Genomic DNA, 18,359 nt, shown 5'->3' with positions numbered 1-18,359 from the left:
CAGCATTCACACTCCGATGGATGCATCAATATCTTGCCCAAGGATCTTTGGCTGGTGCAGTCAGGGATAGACCACCAACCTTCTGATTAGCAGACGAATACACACTCCCTGCTGATCCACAGAACACTGTAAATACAGTAAATTCTGATGTTTGTGAATGCTCTTTATTATTTCACAGAAACATGTAAAACATAATTAAATAAAACCTAATGTAGCAAAATATGTGCAACTGCTAAAACTTTAGGTCCTTATTGCGGGTTAAACGTAACGATGCTATGGAAACGAAGTTGTCTTTTTTAGAGCTTCCTTCACAGACTTCCGGACATTTGCAGCTCGGATAATTTGAAGCTTTTGTTTTGAAAGCAGCGGCCGGAAGTAGGTTGTGTGTAGCCGTGTGTTGCTAATGCAGGGCTAGCTCTGAGGCTGCAGATGAAGAACAGTTCCTGCTGCAAAAGAAGCGACAGCGGGTCTTTAGCACAGTTTGGCCCGCTTTAATAATCGTGTCGGTTTAACACGAACTGGGTCAGCTCACACACCCTGACACGGACACCCGGACACGGAGAGCTGGGGGCAGGAGTGGCGGTTCGCTCAGGTATCCGGGTTCGTTAGCTTGTTGCGGGGCAGCGGGATGGATCTGTTCGACGATCTGCCGGAACCGACTCAGACCTCCGGTGAGTTAACGGGAAGGTTTGACGTTAGCAGCAGGGCTAAGGCTCCATCACAGAGCCGAGTGAGCTAACGTTAGCGTTACTGCTGCGGGAGCCGTGCTTCAGTTCACACCCCACAGACATGACTGATCGATTACGCATCGATTCATCGGTCAGCAGCTGCAGGTTTCATTAGCTCAGCGACAGTTTTTCACCTCTAAAATGTGAAATCTGACTGTATAAAAACACTAAATAGTCAGCAAAGCACCGGGAAAATGAAAAGTGACGTATTTCCTTCCATAACGTGGTTGTAGTGAATTACATTTTTTTCTAAAACTCGATATATCCGCGTAAACTCGCAGTTATTGATCTCTTTGATTATTAATAACTGGTATCAGTGAGGAACAGCCAGACAGGCTGTCTCTGAATCATCACCATCTTATCATCTCACCCCCCCCCCCCTCCTCTGCATGTACGTCCCTCCTCTGCACATGCGCAGACCATCTCACCCTTAGATGCTCCTGGCCTCACTTTCCATATCAGTCACGGCTCTTTACCGTTCCTGCTCTCACCTCCACACTCCTACCTTTCTTTCTGTCTGGCTGCCCTCAAACACACCTTCCTCCTCCTCTTCCTCCTCCTCCATCTTTATCCAGCAGGAGGATGTTTTCCACCAGCACCCTTTGCAAACGGACAAAAACCCGTAGCTGGTGCTCCTAAACAGGTCTATGAATTCAATAAAAGTATAAAGAAAAGTGTGAAATTCCACGAGCTGAGATGTGGAGTGTTTGATTTTGGTGATGTTAGACTGTGATGAATGCAGGAACAAACGCAGGTAAATGGCGAGGGTTGTGTCAGGAAGGACATCGGGCTAATGTTTGATGCGATTCCTCCTCAGGTCCTGCTCTAGCACCGCTCACAACTCCACCCCCAACCACCAGAGAAGAAGAGGAGGAGGAGAAAAGGTTGAAACGGAAACGAGATGAAGCACACAGGGAGGAGGAGGAGGAGGAGGTCAAGAAAGTTTGCAAAGAAGGTCTTCAGCTGTTCCACCACAATGTTTGTTTGCTTCTTTTCCTCCAATCAGACGCGAGCACACGTGAATACGACTCGCAGAGGCGAGGGCGGACGCCGCCGGTCTCACGCTCTCTTTGTGTGTCTAGGCCTCCCAGTGCTCAGAGGATACGTGGCGGCGAGGCGTGGCGAGCGCGAGGAGATGCAGGACGCTCACGTGCTGCTGCCGGACATGAGCGGCTGTCTGTCCACGCTGCCAGGAAACGTGTAAGAGGAAGTCACGCCCACCAATCATGATCGGTCACAGCTCCTCCGTGTGGTCTCTCTGACGTCGTGTCTTTGTCTGCAGGTCCCGAGTTTCGTATTTCGCCGTGTTCGACGGCCATGGCGGCGCTCGAGCCTCTGGATTCGCCGCTGAGAACCTCCATCACACTCTCGCCAAGAAGTTCCCCACAGGTGAGTTTCCTCCACGCTGTTCACGACCCGCAGTGGTCAATCCCCCCTCGCTCTTATTTTGAAAGTCCAGTTGCTGCTGTCTCCTGTTTCCCTGCTCGCTGTGCGGTCATAGACGTGATTGGATGGATGAGGCAGCTGCTTGTTTTAATGCCGCAGTAATAATAGTGATGTTAAAACTGACATAAATCATGTTTAATTATTAGAAGATTTAAACTGCTTTAATATCACGTCATGTCCACAAGAGGGCGCAGTAGTCCAGAGAGACCCAGAGTCATCTGTAAGTTTACTTTGACATAAACGTGCGAGAGAGCCGTGGTGCCTTCTCATTGGTTAAAGCACGTCGTCTCTTTCAGGAGATGCTGAAAACGCAGACAAGCTGATTAAGAGGTGTCTCCTGGACACGTTCAAGCAGACCGACGAAGACTTCCTGAAGAAGGCCTCGAGCCAGTAAGACTCTGAGCACCAGTGTGCCGCAGCTGTTTTTAAATGTGGAGCAGGAAAAGTTGACGAGCTGTTTGTGTGGACAGGAAACCGGCGTGGAAGGACGGCTCCACGGCCACCTGCGTGCTGGTGGTGGACGACATGGTGTACGTGGCCAACCTGGGAGACAGCAGGGTGAGCCGGCGTTTCTTCACCTCCACCTGCGCTTCTTTTTCTTCCTGTCTTAAGCTTCCTGCTGCGCCGTTTCCGTGTCTGCAGGCAGTCATGTGTCGGATGGAGGCGGCGGCAGACGGACAGAGGAGGTCGCTGACTCTGGCGCTCAGTAAGGAGCACAACCCGACCATCTACGAGGAGAGGATGAGGATCCAGAGAGCCGGCGGCACCGTCAGGTCCGAATCCTTACCGTCCTCCACCAGCGCCTCTCGGCCTCAGCTAACGGTGATGTGTTCGTGTCTCCGCAGGGATGGCCGCGTGCTCGGTGTCCTGGAGGTGTCTCGCTCCATCGGGGACGGTCAGTACAAACGCTGTGGCGTCATTTCGACCCCTGACCTGAGGAGGTGTCAGCTCACGCCCAATGACAGGTAAGGAGAGACCAAAAGGTGCTCCACGAATGTAGAAACAGAATCGTGACGTTTAAAACAGCCTGGTCTGTGTACCTGAGCTCACCTGAGCATCAGTGTAGTGACAGTGAAGGTGGAGCTACATCAGTGCACAGCCCGTTGGCGCCAATGAGAGAGTGATGGAGAGTTCACTAACTAGAAATAAAACGTGTTTAATACATAAGATGCTGCACAGTAGAAACAACTGGAAACAGCTGGATTTGGACCTAAACAGCTTTGGTTTGCTGTGATCTGGGAGGCAGGTGTGTGAGCACTGTCCCTGCTCTCTGCAGGTTCCTCATCCTGGCCTGTGACGGCCTGTTCAAAGTGTTCTCAGCCGACGAAGCCGTGAAGTTCGTCCTCGGCGTCCTCCAGGTATCAGCCCGTCCTCCTTAACACCAATCACAAGTCGCTGCATCAGCAGGAAGTGCGACGGATGAGTGTAACAAAATAAGAGCGCAGTTAGCGTGTCTGCAGATTAGCTTCATGTAACTTTGGATTGTTTTTCATCTGTGAGGGTGTAATCTGTCACCCAGGTAATCTAAGGAGCTCAGGAAGAAAAGCAACCGTTTCTTTACGTTTCATGAAGACGTTTGACCTCTCACTGTAGGATGGTGGAAGCTGGACCCTTAATCGAATCGAGGAGGGGGCCCAAGGGTCCATCTTTCACCATCTCACAGTGAGAGGTGAGACGTCTTCATGACACTTAAAGAAACAGTCGCTTTCCTTCCTGAGCTCCTTTAGGCTACATGTTCAATCGAGGCTCTGCTTCATAGTTTAGACTTATATGTACAGTGGGGCAAAAAAGTATTTAGTCAGCCACCGATTGTGCAAGTTCCCCCACTTAAAATGATGACAGAGGTCAGTAATTTGCACCAGAGGTACACTTCAACTGTGAGAGACAGAATGTGAAAAAAAAATCCATGAATTCACATGGTAGGATTTGTAAAGAATTTATTCGTAAATCAGGGTGGAAAATAAGTATTTAGTCACCTCAAACAAGGAAAATCTCTGGCTCTCACAGACCTGTAACGTCTTCTGTAAGAAGCTTTTCTGTCCCCCACTCGTTACCTGTATGAATGGCACCTGTTTGAACTCATCATCTGTATAAAAGACACCTGTCCACAGCCTCAAACAGTCAGACTCCAAACTCCGCCATGGCCAAGACCAAAGAGCTTTCGAAGGACACCAGGAAAAGTATTGTAGACCTGCACCAGACTGGGAAGAGTGAATCTACAATAGGCAAGCAGCTTGGTGTGAAAAAATCAACTGTGGGAGCAATCATCAGAAAATGGAAGACATACAAGACCACTGATAATCTCCCTCGATCTGGGGCTCCACGCAAGATCTCATCCCGTGGGGTCAAAATGATCATGAGAACGGTGAGCAAAGATCCCAGAACCACACGGGGGGACCTGGTGAATGACCTGCAGAGAGCTGGGACCAAAGTAACAAAGGTCACCATCAGTAACACACTACAACGGCAGGGAATCAAATCCCGCAGTGCCAGACGTGTTCCGCTGCTGAAGCCAGTGCATGTCCAGGCCCGTCTGAAGTTTGCCAGAGAGCACATGGATGATACAGCAGAGGATTGGGAGAATGTCATGTGGTCAGATGAAACCAAAGTAGAACTTTTTGGTATAAACTCAACTCGTCGTGTTTGGAGGAAGAAGAATACTGAGTTGCATCCCAAGAACACCATACCTACTGTGAAGCATGGGGGTGGAAACATCATGCTATGGGGCTGTTTTTCTGCCAAGGGGACAGGACGACTGATCCGTGTTAAGGACAGAATGAATGGGGCCATGTATCGTGAGATTTTGAGCCAAAACCTCCTTCCATCAGTGAGAACTTTGAAGATGAAACGAGGCTGGGTCTTCCAACATGACAATGATCCAAAACACACCGCCCGGGCAACAAAGGAGTGGCACCGTAAGAAGCATTTGAAAGTCCTGGAGTGGCCTAGCCAGTCTCCAGACCTCAACCCCATAGAAAATCTGTGGCGGGAGTTGAAAGTCCGTGTTGCTCGGCGACAGCCCCAAAACATCACTGCTCTCGAGAAGATCTGCATGGAGGAATGGGCCAAAATACCAGCTACTGTGTGTGCAAACCTGGTAAAGACCTATAGTAAACATTTGACCTCTGTTATTGCCAACAAAGGTTATGTTACAAAGTATTGAGTTGTATTTTTGTTATTGACCAAATACTTATTTTCCACCCTGATTTACGAATAAATTCTTTACAAATCCTACCATGTGGATTCATGGATTTTTTTTTTTCACATTCTGTCTCTCACAGTTGAAGTGTACCTCTGGTGCAAATTACTGACCTCTGTCATCATTTTAGGTGGGGGAACTTGCACAATCGGTGGCTGACTAAATACTTTTTTGCCCCACTGTATGTTTTAGAAAAAGAGACTGTATGCAAAAGATGGAGACACCCACTGCAACGTCACCCACTGGTTTTGGCCTTAATCCAGTTAAGCATGTGAGTTCTGCTGGGTGACCTTCATCCTCCTCTTCATGCCTACAGGACGGGAGCAAAGAGAAGGGGGCGGGGCAGATGGAGGAGGAGCGGCGGTTCGAGGCCGCCTGTCAGCAGCTGGCAAGCGAGGCGGTCAGACGAGGCTGCGCTGACAACGTCACTGTGATCCTGGTTTCTATTGGCTACTGAACTCACCGTCCTCATCTTTGTTTCTGTGTTCTTGCTGCTGTAACGTCCGCTTCTTTTACAATAAAAAAATTTATTTTCCGTCTCCATCAGCTGATTTGTCCCATCAGTGTTTGAATTTGTTAACTTTATTAACACAAACGGGACATAAAGAGGAAACGCATCAGACCGTGCAGCCCGATCATTAAACAACACAGCAGGGACAGGTTTTTTTCTTCTTCTGTGATGCAACAAAAAGTCCAGCTGGATGAAGAAAACATTTCAAATTCTAATTTTATTTGTCTCATGCACAGTATGATATGCAGTGAAATGCTTACACAACTGCTCGTGGCCTAAAGAAACAGAAAATTAAAGTTGAAAATAAAATAACTGTATAAACAAAATACACAGTATAGAAATATATAGGAATGTATGAAGAAATATAAATATATATATACAATAACGGCAACTGTACAGTATTAAGTGGAAATGAAGAACTATAATGTCCAGTGTTGTGCAATCCACATTTGTAAGTCTTTTGCAGTGCAAATATGCTTTTAGTGATGAAGTGATTCGATTAGATGTTCAATGTTTCATCGTAACTTCTGATAAAAAGCTATGTACGCCATTTTTTCTGCCAATAAACAGGAAACGAAAGGTGAAATTATGCTGGTGAAAGTCAAACGTTTCACTTTGTTGGCCTCGAAAGATTACGTGCATTTTATTCCTCACAGAAGTCGGTTTGCAGCAGCGAAAAACACTGAAAACATGCAAACATCTTTTTTTAAAAGAGATTTGAAACTACAATTAATAAAAGAAAACTAATAACATAATTTTGTAGGGCTAAAATATATTTGTATAGTTTTTTTTAAAATATTTTGTCAATATATTTGTTCTAATCTGAATTTTAAAACAAATGCATATACACTACACATAAAACCTTAAATATTTATGCATTTAAGTAGTAGTGCCTGTTATTTACTACATGTTGAGTTTTAATTCAGTCAGTGAAAGAATATCAAAAAACAATTACGAGTAGGTGTGGGTTCAAAAAGATCGATATTAGCTTGAATAACACGATATCGATTCATTAAATCCTGAATGATTTTTAAATATAAATTTATTTTGACAGAATCTCAGGTTAAAGCTCACAAAACTATTTCAACAACCACCAAACAGCTAAAACAGTAAGTGAGAAGCACAAAGATGTAAACGCAGAGCGTGGATCGTCCACAGACGCCGTCGGCGCTGAGAGTCGACCGCTCACAGATCCTGAAGCTGCAGGTTTCGTCACTCTGACCAACACTGACTGAACCAGCAGCAAAAGAAGATCAAACTGCGCTTCACGTTTGATAACCATGCTCATGAGCTCCCTCTGACTTTGGCTGCTGTACTTCCAACAAAACCTGCTTCATGTTTCTCTGTTGGATCCTCAGTTACACCTGCTGTGATGCTCACACCTCTGATGAAGTCTCAATGTCAGCTTTGGTTTATACACAGATATAAAACATGGATGTGTGCTGATAAATGATCAGAATTAGAATATTTCTGACTGTCAAAACTGAATCGAATCAGTTATAGAAATCAGCGACGATACTCAGCCCTAAATAACGGGCACGGTAGGTGTGGTTCCGCCCCGGGCCGCTGGGGGTCGCTGGAGTTGCTGTGACTGTCGGTTGGCTCCGAGCCAAACAAAGCGGATATTAGGCGGACGTTGTCGGTTAGCAACAAGTCTGACAACAGCGGGCTGCAGCGGGACAGCTGTTAGTCCGAGAACAGCGGCTGACCCGGGTTAGTTACTCTCTGATCTCAACCGCGCCAATATGGAGGGCCGACCGGGGCGCGTGTGCTGCGCGCGACGGATCCACCCGCTGTGAGGCTGTGGACCAGGCGCGTGAAGGAGTCCGTCCACGTCCCCGGCGCGTGTTTAAAAATGATTCATTAGAGCGGAGCTAACGGCTAACGGCAGGATGAAGCACCGCAGCTAACTTTATTTACACTCGCACTCACTACAGGGACACGGGACTGCTGGGTGACGTCATGGACTGCCTGCTGGACTTTGAGGATTGCGTCAAAGACTCACCTGAGTTCAGGTAAGCGCGCGCGCGCACGCACACACCAATCTGCGCATGTTCACTTGTAGTGATGACGCTTTATTTATTTTATTCAGGCTGGCTCTGGATCAGTTTGAAACAGATGTTTCACAGCTGGAGACAAAACTGGACAAGGTACAAGTACTACTACCATTACTACCATTACTACTATTACTACCATTACTACCATTACTACTATTACTACTTTACTACCACTACTGCTGTAATAAAAACTGTTAGAGACGCATGGAGACAAGGCACAAGTACTTCCACTACAAATAGTGGTAGTACTATTTGTACTAGGCTACTGATACTGCATATACTAGCGCTAATACTGCTAGACAGTACAAATACTGTAGCTAATACTATTACGATACTAGTTGTAATTTCACAGCTAATAGTAGTACTACAAATACTGTTAATACAGCTGTATACTCACTACTAGTACTGATGAAGTACTGTTAGAAGCTAACTGTTACTAGTGAGGCAAGCTGATTGGTCTGTTCTGTCTGTTTCTAAACAATCAGGTGATGAAGCTGTGTGGGAAGATGGTAGAGGCGGGACAAGCGTACAGCACTGCCAATAAGCTGCTACTGAGCGGCCTAGCTGAGCTGTGCACCAATCAGACGAAGGACAGCGTGATCACAGTAAGCAGCTCCTCGATGCATCTGAAAAAGAAGAAATCGCTGCATCCGGTCGTCCAATTTACTTTCAGCTCCCGACGCCCCACAACGTCTGCTCTGTTTCCTCTGAGTTCATTTATCTAACACTACCAGCTAATAAGCCAGGAAGGACTAATGACCTAACATGTCTGCTCAGTTTCTCGGTGGGGTGTTGGGGCATTTCCTGTCTGACTTCCTATTTCCTTCCTCTCAGACCTGCTTGAACCAGTTCCACCAGGGCCTGCAGGAGATGGTCAGCTTCCACACTGTGAGTCCACGCTCAGCTGTACTCGTGTTTGTTCGTCTGAGCTCCAGCAGAGACTCATGTGTTTGACTCGTGTGTGTGTTTCACCTGCAGATGTTGTTTGATCAGACACAGAGAGCCATCGGCCAGCAGCTCACTAACCTCTGCACGCAGTAAGGCATCACTCCGGGGGGCTGATCAGTATGTCGGGGTTCCCGGGTTCAGTGTAGAGGCCGTTGCCACAGTAACAGTAACACAGTTTAGCTCTGAGCACCGGCAGAGCTGCTCTGGTGATGACACTGCTGCTCTTCATCTCTCTGAGGTTCCTGCCCCAGTTGGCGGAGACCAGGAAGGAGTTTGTCCGGATCGGCGAGGATCTGGAGACGGCAGCGACGAAGAACGCTCAGGTGTCTCGACATAAAGCCGCCGACGCCGAGCGGGCAAGTCACCTGCTGCTCGCTACACGCAAATGCTACCAGCACTTCGCCTTGGATTACTGTCTGCAGGTGTGACACCTGAGTGTGTTTAACATTGATGACATGAAGGAACATCAGATGCTTTATCCTCTATGTCCTAATTTTCAGCTCAACACCTTCAAGACTCAGCAGAAGGTCGACATCTTAAACTCTGTGAGTGAAAACACAACTCGTGGGTCTGTGTGATGTCATAGAGGGGGGACATACCTGATATGACCATCTTCGTGTACTGACTCAAGTTTGCGTTTCCAGATGTTCTCCTTCGTCCACGCTCAGTTCACCTTCTTCCACCAGGGCTTTGACCTGCTAAGAGACCTCGAGCCCACCATGAAAACCATGGCAGCGCAGGTCTGTGACCTCTGACCTCTTTGTGCTGGTTTGTGTGGTAGCCTCGGTGTGGAGTAACGGCTGTGTACACGTATGTGTTTGTGTGTGCTCCACAGCTGTCACAGCTGTCTGCGGACTGCACGGCCAAGAGGAAGGAGCTGGAGAACAGACACCTGCTGGTCCAGCAGAGGGTAAGGAGTCTCACAGATCAGCACATCTGTCCCAGCAGACGCTGCAGACAGATGTTAGATATGTTGTTCAAGGAGGGACGAATACATTTAGACTCAAAGCAGAACGAACGCTCTGAAACACGCGTGTGTTTGTTCTAAGGACGCTTCAGGTGAGCCGATGGTCAGCGCATGTCCTGGCAATGATGACATCATCCGGGGTTACCTGTTCAAACGCTCGAGGAGGAAATCTAAAATGTGGAAGAGGTAGAGACCCGCAGTGTCACATGGCCTGCTGACCTTTGACCTCAGTGAATCCTTCTAACTTGTAAACCTGTTTCAGATCCTGGTTCACCATCAGAGACAACCAGCTCATATACAGGAAGTCCCACAAGGTGAGACCCGGCCACTCAATCAAAGAACAGCTAATCAAAGGGATCGATTTCACTGCCTGATAACTGATCAGCTCAATCAAGAGGTCTGAATTTGTTCCCAGCTGGACGTTCTGTTTATGGTGGTTTAACTTCTGATTGGATTCACACCCTGTTACAGCCATTAAACAGAGTTCAGCTCCTCGGATTGATTACATGTAATCAAATCCAGCCTTAAATCCACCTGCGGGAGAAAATTACTGCCCAGCTCCAGCTGAGATCACAGCTGAACACACCTCACGTGACTTCATGTTGGTATGACAGGTGTCCCTGAGATTTCTCTGGAAGCTGACCGCTCTTCCTGCTTTCATTCAGAACAATCGTTAGCATGTTTTTGTCTACGTTTATTCATTCTGCAAAATTTACTTTTTTCTTTCTGTTCACAAATTTTTACATCAGAAACTCAAGTTTAACATTTCTAAATCAAAATGTTCACATGATGACAGAAAATTAAAAGTTCAGCTTAAATCTGGAGTGAAATCGGTTTTAAAGTGGACCTCCTCTGATTATTACCTGCTCCGTGACACTTCAACAGGAGAAGCTGTGATAAACTGTGAGTTTAGAGCTCACAGGGTTTACTCTGTGTACTGAGCTCATTATTAATCCGTTGGTCATGGTTGATATGAACATCCATGACAGGAAATAATGAAACACTGAAAAAGGTCCACTTTAAAAAAAAAAATCAGTATTTTTCACTTACTCTGATTCGACGCTAAATTCAAATAAAAACAAAGTAGAAACCCTCCAGACAGTCAAGTTACACTCCACTGGTCCTGGAATCACAGGAAGGCGTCCGGTTATACCACCTCACACTTAGGTGAGTTTTCTGCTTTTAGTGTTTGAAGAAAGAATTTCATGGATGAATGTTAGTTGGAGGAAGAACTGCATAAAAGGATGGTGATGATGTTGGTGAGGATGGTGATGATGATGGTGAGGATGGTGATGTTGCTGAGGATGGTGATGTTGCTGAGGATGGTGATGATGTTGGTGAGGATGGTGATGATGATGGTGAGGATGGTGATGTTGCTGAGGATGGTGATGTTGCTGAGGATGGTGATGATGATGGTGAGGATGGTGATGATGTTGGTGAGGATGGTGATGATGGTGATGATGTTGGTGAGGATGGTGATGATGATGGTGAGGATGGTGATGATGTTGGTGAGGATGGTGATGATGTTGGTGAGGATGGTGATGTTGCTGAGGATGGTGATGATGGTGAGGATGGTGATGATGATGGTGAGGATGGTGATGTTGCTGAGGATGGTGATGATGTTGGTGAGGATGGTGATGATGTTGGTGAGGATGGTGATGTTGCTGAGGATGGTGATGTTGCTGAGGATGGTGATGATGTTGGTGATGGTGATGATGTTGCTGAGGATGGTGATGTTGGTGAGGATGGTGATGATGTTGCTGAGGATGGTGATGATGGTGGGGATGGTGATGTTGGTGAGGATGGTGATGATGTTGGTGAGGATGATGATGATGGTGATGATGCTGAGGATGGTGATGATGTTGGTGAGGATGGTGATGTTGCTGAGGATGGTGATGATGTTGGTGAGGATGGTGATGTTGCTGAGGATGGTGATGATGTTGGTGAGGATGATGAGGATGGTGATGTTGCTGAGGATGGTGATGATGTTGGTGAGGATGGTGATGTTGCTGAGGATGGTGAGGATGTTGGTGATGATGCTGAGGATGGTGATGATGTTGGTGATGGTGATGATGTTGCTGAGGATGGTGATGATGCTGAGGATGGTGGTGATACTGAGGATGGTGATGTTGCTGAGGATGGTGAGGATGGTGATGATGGTGAGGATGGTGATGTTGGTGAGGATGGTGATGATGTTGGTGAGGATGGTGATGATTATGATGTTGCTGAGGATGCTGATGATATTGGTGAGGATGATGATGATGGTGATGTTGGTGAGGATGGTGATGCTGAGGATGGTGATGTTGCTGAGGATGGTGATGATGGTGAGGATGGTGATGTTGCTGAGGATGGTGATGATGTTGGTGAGGATGGTGATGATGTTGCTGAGGATGGTGATGATGGTGATGATTATGATGTTGCTGATGATGATGGTGATGTTGCTGAGGATGGTGATGATGTTGGTGAGGATGGTGATGTTGCTGATGATGATGGTGATGTTGGTGAGGATGGTGATGATACTGAGGATGGTGATGTTGCTGAGGATGGTGATGATGCTGAGGATGGTGATGATGATGATGGTGATGTTGCTGAGGATGGTGATGTTTCTGAGGATGGTGATGTTGCTGAGGATGGTGATGATGTTGGTGAGGATGATGATGATGGTGATGTTGATGAGGATGATGATGATGGTGATGTTGCTGAGGATCATGATGACGAGTCATGTTGAATCCCACGCCGCAGGAGGAAGCTGTGGTTCTGTTTGAGGATCTTCGACTGTGTGCTGTCAAATCTCTGGATCACGTGGACCGACGCTTCTGCTTTGAGCTGCTCTCCGTCCAGAAGTAAGACAGTGAACACGGCGTTTTCACACCTGTAGGGTCATGTGATATGGCGTTAATTGACCTGTTTGTTTCCAGGTGTTGTGCTCTGCAGGCCGACTCGGAGCAGCTGAAGCAGGCCTGGCTCAGTGCTCTGCAGGGCAGCATCGACCTCGCCTACAGAGAGCGAAGCGACACTCAGCTGATGCAGGCCGGTCCACACCACGACCACGATACACTCACCTCTGAATATTACAGCTAACTCCCCTCCCCCATCCGTTTGGCTGACGAGTTCTTCCTCTCTATGTGCAGCCTAAGGAGCTCCCCCCTCTGCATTGTGGCGGGGACGTCTGCCCGGGCCCTCCCGCCCAGAGGCCGGCAGCATTGAGCGTGGCCCTGAGGGGCCTTGGGAACCAGAGGTGCTGTGACTGCGGGGAGGAAGAGCCTCGCTGGGCCTCCATCAACCTGGCAGTCACCATGTGCATCGAGTGCTCGGGCATACACCGGTAACAGCCCAGGTTTCAGGAGGACTTCCTCCTCATTTCTTCTTCACTGCTTTTTAGCAGGTGTCAGGCTTTAATCTCGCCCTTTGATCTTTCATCAACCTTCTCTGTCCACACACAGCCTGTGGGAACCATGAGAAGTACTCACTGGTGTTTGGTGATCTTCATAGTTTACTGTCAGAAGATGAAAACCAGCAACACGTTGGCCGATGTTCTTCTTTCTCTGTGTCTGCAGGAGCCTCGGAGTCCATCTGTCGAAGGTGCGATCTCTCACTCTGGACTCCTGGGAGGCCGAACAGCTGAAGGTAGAAGCGAAACACTCTGCACTGAAGCTTTAACACTCCGGCATCATAAAGTGAAGAGCAGACCGTAAAGTGAGGAAGCTGTCAAATATAACGCCACGAGGAGAAACGAGAAAGCTCAAAAATCAGATTTCTGCCTCTGTGTGAACCAAACACCCTGAACTAATAACAAGCCGACAAATCGCTGCTCGGTCATTGAATCATTTCAGGAAATTGCTCTAAACAGTCTCTAAAAGGCAATCAGCTGTTGTGGAAAATAACACAAGAAGTTCCCGGCTTCTCTGGATCTTTATGTTTGAAAACCCACCAAACTGATCCCAGAACAGCCCAAACTGCCTTCACCTGTCCCGAGTCTAACCAGGAGAATCTCACAGTGCTGCTCATGTCTGACGTTGAAAAAAAATCAATGAAGAATCGATCGCAGGCCCAGATTCTAAAATGTGAATGCTCCTCCTCAGCTGCTGTGCGTTCTGGGAAACGATGTGATGAACCAGATCTACGAGGCGCGGTGTTCAGAGGAGGGACGAGTCAAGCCCCGAGCCGACAGCCCGCGGTAAAAACACGAGCCGCTGAAAGGAATCGGCTTTGGTTGAACGTGAATGTTGGAAGCAGAGACTCAGCATCCTGTTTTTCTCCCTGTCAGGGCCGAGAAGGAGGCGTGGATCAAAGAGAAATACGTGGAGAAGAAGTTTGTCCAGGCCAACGGCGCTCGTAAGTCCGACCGTCTGCACATTGTAACTAGAATTTAAGAAGTTTGTTTAAACTGGAACGATACCTTATCAGCGCATTCATCACTGCAGTAATCTATTACTTTTACATTTTACTGCTGGATTCGTTCCTGCCGCTACTCTGAGCCTCACTGCCCCCTGTAACACCTGACCCATCACGCCTCTCTGCTGCAGCACCCGTCTGTTCACTTCCTGTCCCGTGCACGACAGCTGTGCGGTTGGCTTCCTCTGTCAGTGCTCGCATCGGCGTGTTACGGCGTCCTGTTGCGCTTCAGCACTAATTTAAATTTATTGTGTTTAGAAAAAAATGTTTTCTGCGTTTTCTGTTTCAGAGCATCATCGTCATAAGGACTCAGCCATGCTACGTCTCTATCAGGCGTCTTTGGCAGGAGACCTGGTTGCCATGGCGTCCATGTTGGCCGAGGGGGCGGAGGTCAACGGGAGCGTTGGCGAGGAGGAGGGCCGCACGCCGCTGATCGGAGCAGCGATCGGGGTGAGCATGCACAAAGAAGAGGAAATGTTACTGAAGGCACCTTTTATTGATTATTACTCATTAATAACATCACTGACTCCTAACTGACATCATCATCGTTGTTATTAGTGTTATTATCAGTAATATTATTTCTGCACACTGAGCCTTTAGAGACCTGTGATGTAAACAGAATACAAACTTCGTTGCTGTCACTGTTTCTCTCGGCTGCCTGCAGGGGTCGCTGTTGGCGTGCGAGTTCCTGCTGCAGAACGGCGCAAACGTCAATCACAGAGACCTTAGAGGACAGGGGGCGCTGCACGCTGCCGCCACTGCTGGTCACACCGGGTAACCACACGAACACAGACATGCACACACACACGCACACACAGCATGAGCTCGAATCAACGCTGCTGGTTTTAATTGACCGTTGCAGACAGGTGTGCCTGCTGCTGAAGAGAGGAGCCAATCAGTACGCAGTGGATGAGAGAGGTCATGACCCTCTGGCCATCGCCGTGGAAACGGCCAATGCTGACATCGTCACTCTGTGAGTCACAGGAAGTGTTTCCAGCCTTAACATTGTTTCCACGGCATCCTGAAGATCAGAAAAGCCCACTGATGTATGAAAAAGTCGACACGTGACGTTTCACATTTCAGACCGTGACCAGAGTCCAATCATAAAGTTTCTCGTACGTCAAGGGACTGATCTGATTGGTCGAGGCGGGTCTTCAGAGCGCTGTGGAAACACATGACCGATAACGGAGTCTTTCAATTCCTTTGTGAACTCTTTTAACGTGATCATGGCTCGTGTGTTTCAGGCTCCGGATGGCCCGGATGAACGAGGAGATGAGGGATTCGGAGGGAGTCTTCGGCGCCGCGGGTTAGTCGACTCCAACATTTGTCTCACGTTTGTCTTCAGCTGAGAAGGAAGGTGAAACCAGATGGCTGAACGAGCGTCACGCAGAGCTGCTGCAGTCCAAAAATGAAAATAAAGATTATGTCCTTTATCAAAGTTTTGTAGCTAGGTGAAATCTGATTGGTTATTTTAAAGGCGCACTCTTAATGACCGGAGCAGGAACTGTAAGTGTAACTTTCGTCGTCACGGAGACGTCAAAACGCTTTGAAAGTTTGTCGGCTTTTCCTCAACTCGACCTTTCAAACCTGTTTCCCTGTGATGCAGAGTCCTGCTGGGCGTGCTCACAGTTTCTGAAATGGTCGCGAACCTTTACCTGAACCTGGGTTAGGTTGGGGTTAACCTGTGAACCTGATTGGCTTATATTTCCTCTGTTGATTGGCTCTTTGGAGGCAGGGGAGAGGCCAGGCCTCCTCCCATGATGTCTCCTGTTAACTTGTGACTGTCGTGTTGTCCTCAGGAGATGATGAGACGTTTCAGGACATCTTCCGGGACTTCAGCGACATGGCGTCACATGACCCGGAGCGACTGAGCCGGCGGCACTTCAGCCGAGGAGGGGCGGAGGAAGAGGAGGAGGGGTAGTGTTGAAAGGATGGAGAGCGGTGACGGTAACAGTGTAAATTATTCTGTCACGAGTACCAGCCCACGCAGGAGGAAGACCTCAGACACCTTCTTCTTGGATTACCGTTGACGGAGAACCGTTACCGACCTTCAGATAACCACGAGTGCAGCTGAAAATATTTCCTCTCATATTAACCTCAGATTATTGAATCTAAATATATTTTATCTGAATAATCACGTCTTAACTCTCATGAGAGGAGATCAATGTTACAGAGGTTTGTCCTCAGTCACGCAACTTTACTTCAGGATGTAGTTACAGCTAGCGCCCCCTGCTGGGCACAGTTAATCGGTTACTAATTTACTGTGAAGACACTGACACGTCCTGAAAAACTTCCAACAGCACTTTATGTCCTCACAATTCAGACAGCGTTCCAGAAAACGTTTCCAGATGTTTCCGCTCCTGCGCCGAAAAATAGGAATCACCGAAAGCTGGAGCGGATCGCTGGGAATGAAGGCGTTTTATGTGTGAAAGGTGGTGCTGTTTGAGCTCTGACAGCTGATGGAGCTACAGCCTCCACCTTTTGTTTTAATCTGTCTCTGTTTGAAAGTCCAAACACTTCACATCCCAGCTTGGTAATAACGAGGAAATACAACAACAGTAACATGTGACCTAACCGCACAGTGAAGGGTAATAACAGGCACGTTTTGGCATCGTGGTTTTTAGATGTTTATTAGACTGAAACGTCTTTAATGTAATAACAAATACAACGACGGGGAAACGAGAGACAATATTTTAACACTCTGAAACCCTTTGAACAATAAAATGTTTCATATTTGGAGGTGAATCTTTAATATAGTGACGTTTTTGTGGTAACATGTTTTTACATTCTGGGACAAATTCGGATTAAATTGATCCAAAGTTCTCCCTCGTTTGAAGGTCATGTAAATAGTTATTACCTCGAGTCTTCTGCTGTATTTCACAGTAATATTTACAACTGGAACCAGAAAAACGTGTCTGTGAACGTAAACGTTTCAGCTGTTACTGTAAATATTTGGCTGTCGTTTCCACGTTTTTACCGAGCTGTGACGGAGCGTGAAGCCGTGATGAGCTTCGCTGAAAGTCTGATGTACGGTGGGAGGAAGAAGCGTCAGGGTTGAATTTAATAACCTCCCTAAATGCCCCGCGTTTAACAGTGTGTCCAAAAGGGATTTCAGACTTTTGCTGCTCATCTGTTTTTGACTGTTTGTGTGAATGAACGAGGCCGCGAGGCTCGTCTCTGACTGAATGTTTGACACAGCAGGACGCGTCGAATCACGCCGATGACGCCGTTCGTTACTGCTGTGATACTACTGCTCAATAAAACCACTGAAGAAGAGTCTCTGATGTTTGTTCTCACCAATCACGCGGCACTTTGAGCTCCAGCTGTTTGAAACATACAGTTTGCTACAGTAATTCGTACCTGTGGATTTCACAAGCTCCGCCCACCGTCTGCGCACCTGCGAGCACAGATGTAAAAAATAATATGCTTTCTGTTTGTTGTTCTCTGAAAAACATTTAAAAATTAAACATCCAAACATGAGCCCATGAGTGGAAATAAAAACCAGGGCGGGACTAAAACTTTACCTGAATGAAGGGGTGTGGCCTAACATTTCAAAATGTCTGTTTTTTTGTTTTAAATAAAGTCTGATGTTTCTGATGGGCTGAGTGAACATTTCATTTATTAAGAGCACGCTCAGTGTGAAATCACAGGCCTGTGTTCACAGCTGGGAGGGGTCTGTTGTTATTTACATGTCACAGTAAACTGGGGCTGTTTGTTTCAGCCAATCACAAACAAATGCTGCTGACTCAGGACTTTTGCACAGTAATGTAGTTCATCCCATGTTTCCATCAGACACTGAAAACAAGTTCTGTGTGCTGCTCAGACCTGCAGCTGCTGCCAGTGAATGCACCTTTAATAGGGGCAGCTCGGGCTGCATTCACTGACCGATGAGCCACACGCAGCTCTGATCCTGAGTGGGTCACACGGGTAGATTTATCACTTAAAAACCTCAAATTGAGTTCCTGAAATCCTGAAAACAGGAAGTTTTTCATGCCTGTTAATTAAATGGTCTGGGTAATATTTGTTAGCATTAAGGCTGTGAACCCTGACAGGTCAGAAGGACAAAACTGAAAAACTGGAAGCCCTCCTTTCCCCCCACATTCTTATC

The 18,359-nt window shown here is 47.3% G+C and overlaps 2 protein-coding genes across 4 annotated transcripts; both read left to right on the top strand.

Annotated features, from left to right (window-relative positions):
• Positions 1 to 375: 375 nt before the first annotated feature.
• Positions 376 to 5,919, top strand: ilkap (integrin-linked kinase-associated serine/threonine phosphatase). 2 transcript variants are annotated; one of them, XM_085244476.1, is made up of 10 exons: positions 376 to 671; positions 1,546 to 1,683; positions 1,811 to 1,928; positions 2,011 to 2,117; positions 2,471 to 2,564; positions 2,645 to 2,732; positions 2,817 to 2,947; positions 3,020 to 3,139; positions 3,451 to 3,532; positions 5,690 to 5,919. In XM_085244476.1, exons 1-10 carry the CDS (start codon positions 629 to 631, stop codon positions 5,828 to 5,830), a joined length of 1,062 nt encoding a protein of 353 aa, XP_085100602.1. In that variant the 5' UTR covers positions 376 to 628; the 3' UTR covers positions 5,831 to 5,919. The 2 variants fall into 2 exon arrangements, with proteins under 2 accessions (XP_085100602.1, XP_085100603.1); XM_085244477.1 differs by lacking the exon at positions 376 to 671 and having other exon boundaries at positions 1,546 to 1,706.
• A 1,579-nt stretch (positions 5,920 to 7,498) lies between these two features.
• Positions 7,499 to 17,848, top strand: LOC146560384 (arf-GAP with coiled-coil, ANK repeat and PH domain-containing protein 2). Of its 2 annotated transcripts, none has more exons than XM_085244473.1 (23): positions 7,499 to 7,725; positions 7,822 to 7,899; positions 7,977 to 8,034; positions 8,427 to 8,546; positions 8,776 to 8,829; positions 8,920 to 8,978; positions 9,128 to 9,311; positions 9,390 to 9,434; positions 9,534 to 9,629; positions 9,725 to 9,799; positions 9,939 to 10,042; positions 10,119 to 10,170; positions 12,599 to 12,699; positions 12,775 to 12,886; positions 12,988 to 13,181; positions 13,414 to 13,483; positions 13,939 to 14,033; positions 14,124 to 14,191; positions 14,541 to 14,701; positions 14,916 to 15,025; positions 15,114 to 15,224; positions 15,496 to 15,557; positions 16,051 to 17,848. In XM_085244473.1, the coding sequence occupies exons 2-23, from the start codon at positions 7,847 to 7,849 to the stop codon at positions 16,170 to 16,172; spliced, it is 2,106 nt and encodes a 701-aa protein (XP_085100599.1). In that variant the 5' UTR covers positions 7,499 to 7,725; positions 7,822 to 7,846; the 3' UTR covers positions 16,173 to 17,848. The 2 variants fall into 2 exon arrangements, with proteins under 2 accessions (XP_085100599.1, XP_085100600.1); XM_085244474.1 differs by having other exon boundaries at positions 7,567 to 7,597.
• The last annotated feature ends 511 nt before the right edge of the window (positions 17,849 to 18,359 follow it).

This window comes from Mchenga conophoros, linkage group LG14 (genome assembly GCF_057382185.1).
Source record: "Mchenga conophoros isolate Kocher_MC1m ecotype Shallow Benthic linkage group LG14, M_conophoros_male_GT1.1, whole genome shotgun sequence".
In the NCBI taxonomy this organism is placed as follows: Eukaryota; Metazoa; Chordata; class Actinopteri; order Cichliformes; family Cichlidae; genus Mchenga; species Mchenga conophoros.
Note: the sequence above shows the minus strand (reverse complement) of the source record. Positions and strands in the feature narration are given on the sequence as shown.

What these genes read in the sequence shown, in the direction of transcription:
- ilkap (XM_085244476.1), top strand. Translation starts at nt 629, where the DNA reads ATGGATCTGTTCGACGATCTGCCGGAACCGACTCAGACCTCCG. An exon ending in GGAACCGACTCAGACCTCCG is followed by an intron (nt 672 to 1,545) that starts GTGAGTTAACGG and finishes ATTCCTCCTCAG; the next exon opens with GTCCTGCTCTAGCACCGCTC. An exon ending in CGCCAAGAAGTTCCCCACAG is followed by an intron (nt 2,118 to 2,470) that starts GTGAGTTTCCTC and finishes CGTCTCTTTCAG; the next exon opens with GAGATGCTGAAAACGCAGAC.
- LOC146560384 (XM_085244473.1), top strand. Translation starts at nt 7,847, where the DNA reads ATGGACTGCCTGCTGGACTTTGAGGATTGCGTCAAAGACTCACCTGAG. An exon ending in GCGACACTCAGCTGATGCAG is followed by an intron (nt 12,887 to 12,987) that starts GCCGGTCCACAC and finishes CTCTATGTGCAG; the next exon opens with CCTAAGGAGCTCCCCCCTCT. An exon ending in TGATCGGAGCAGCGATCGGG is followed by an intron (nt 14,702 to 14,915) that starts GTGAGCATGCAC and finishes GGCTGCCTGCAG; the next exon opens with GGGTCGCTGTTGGCGTGCGA.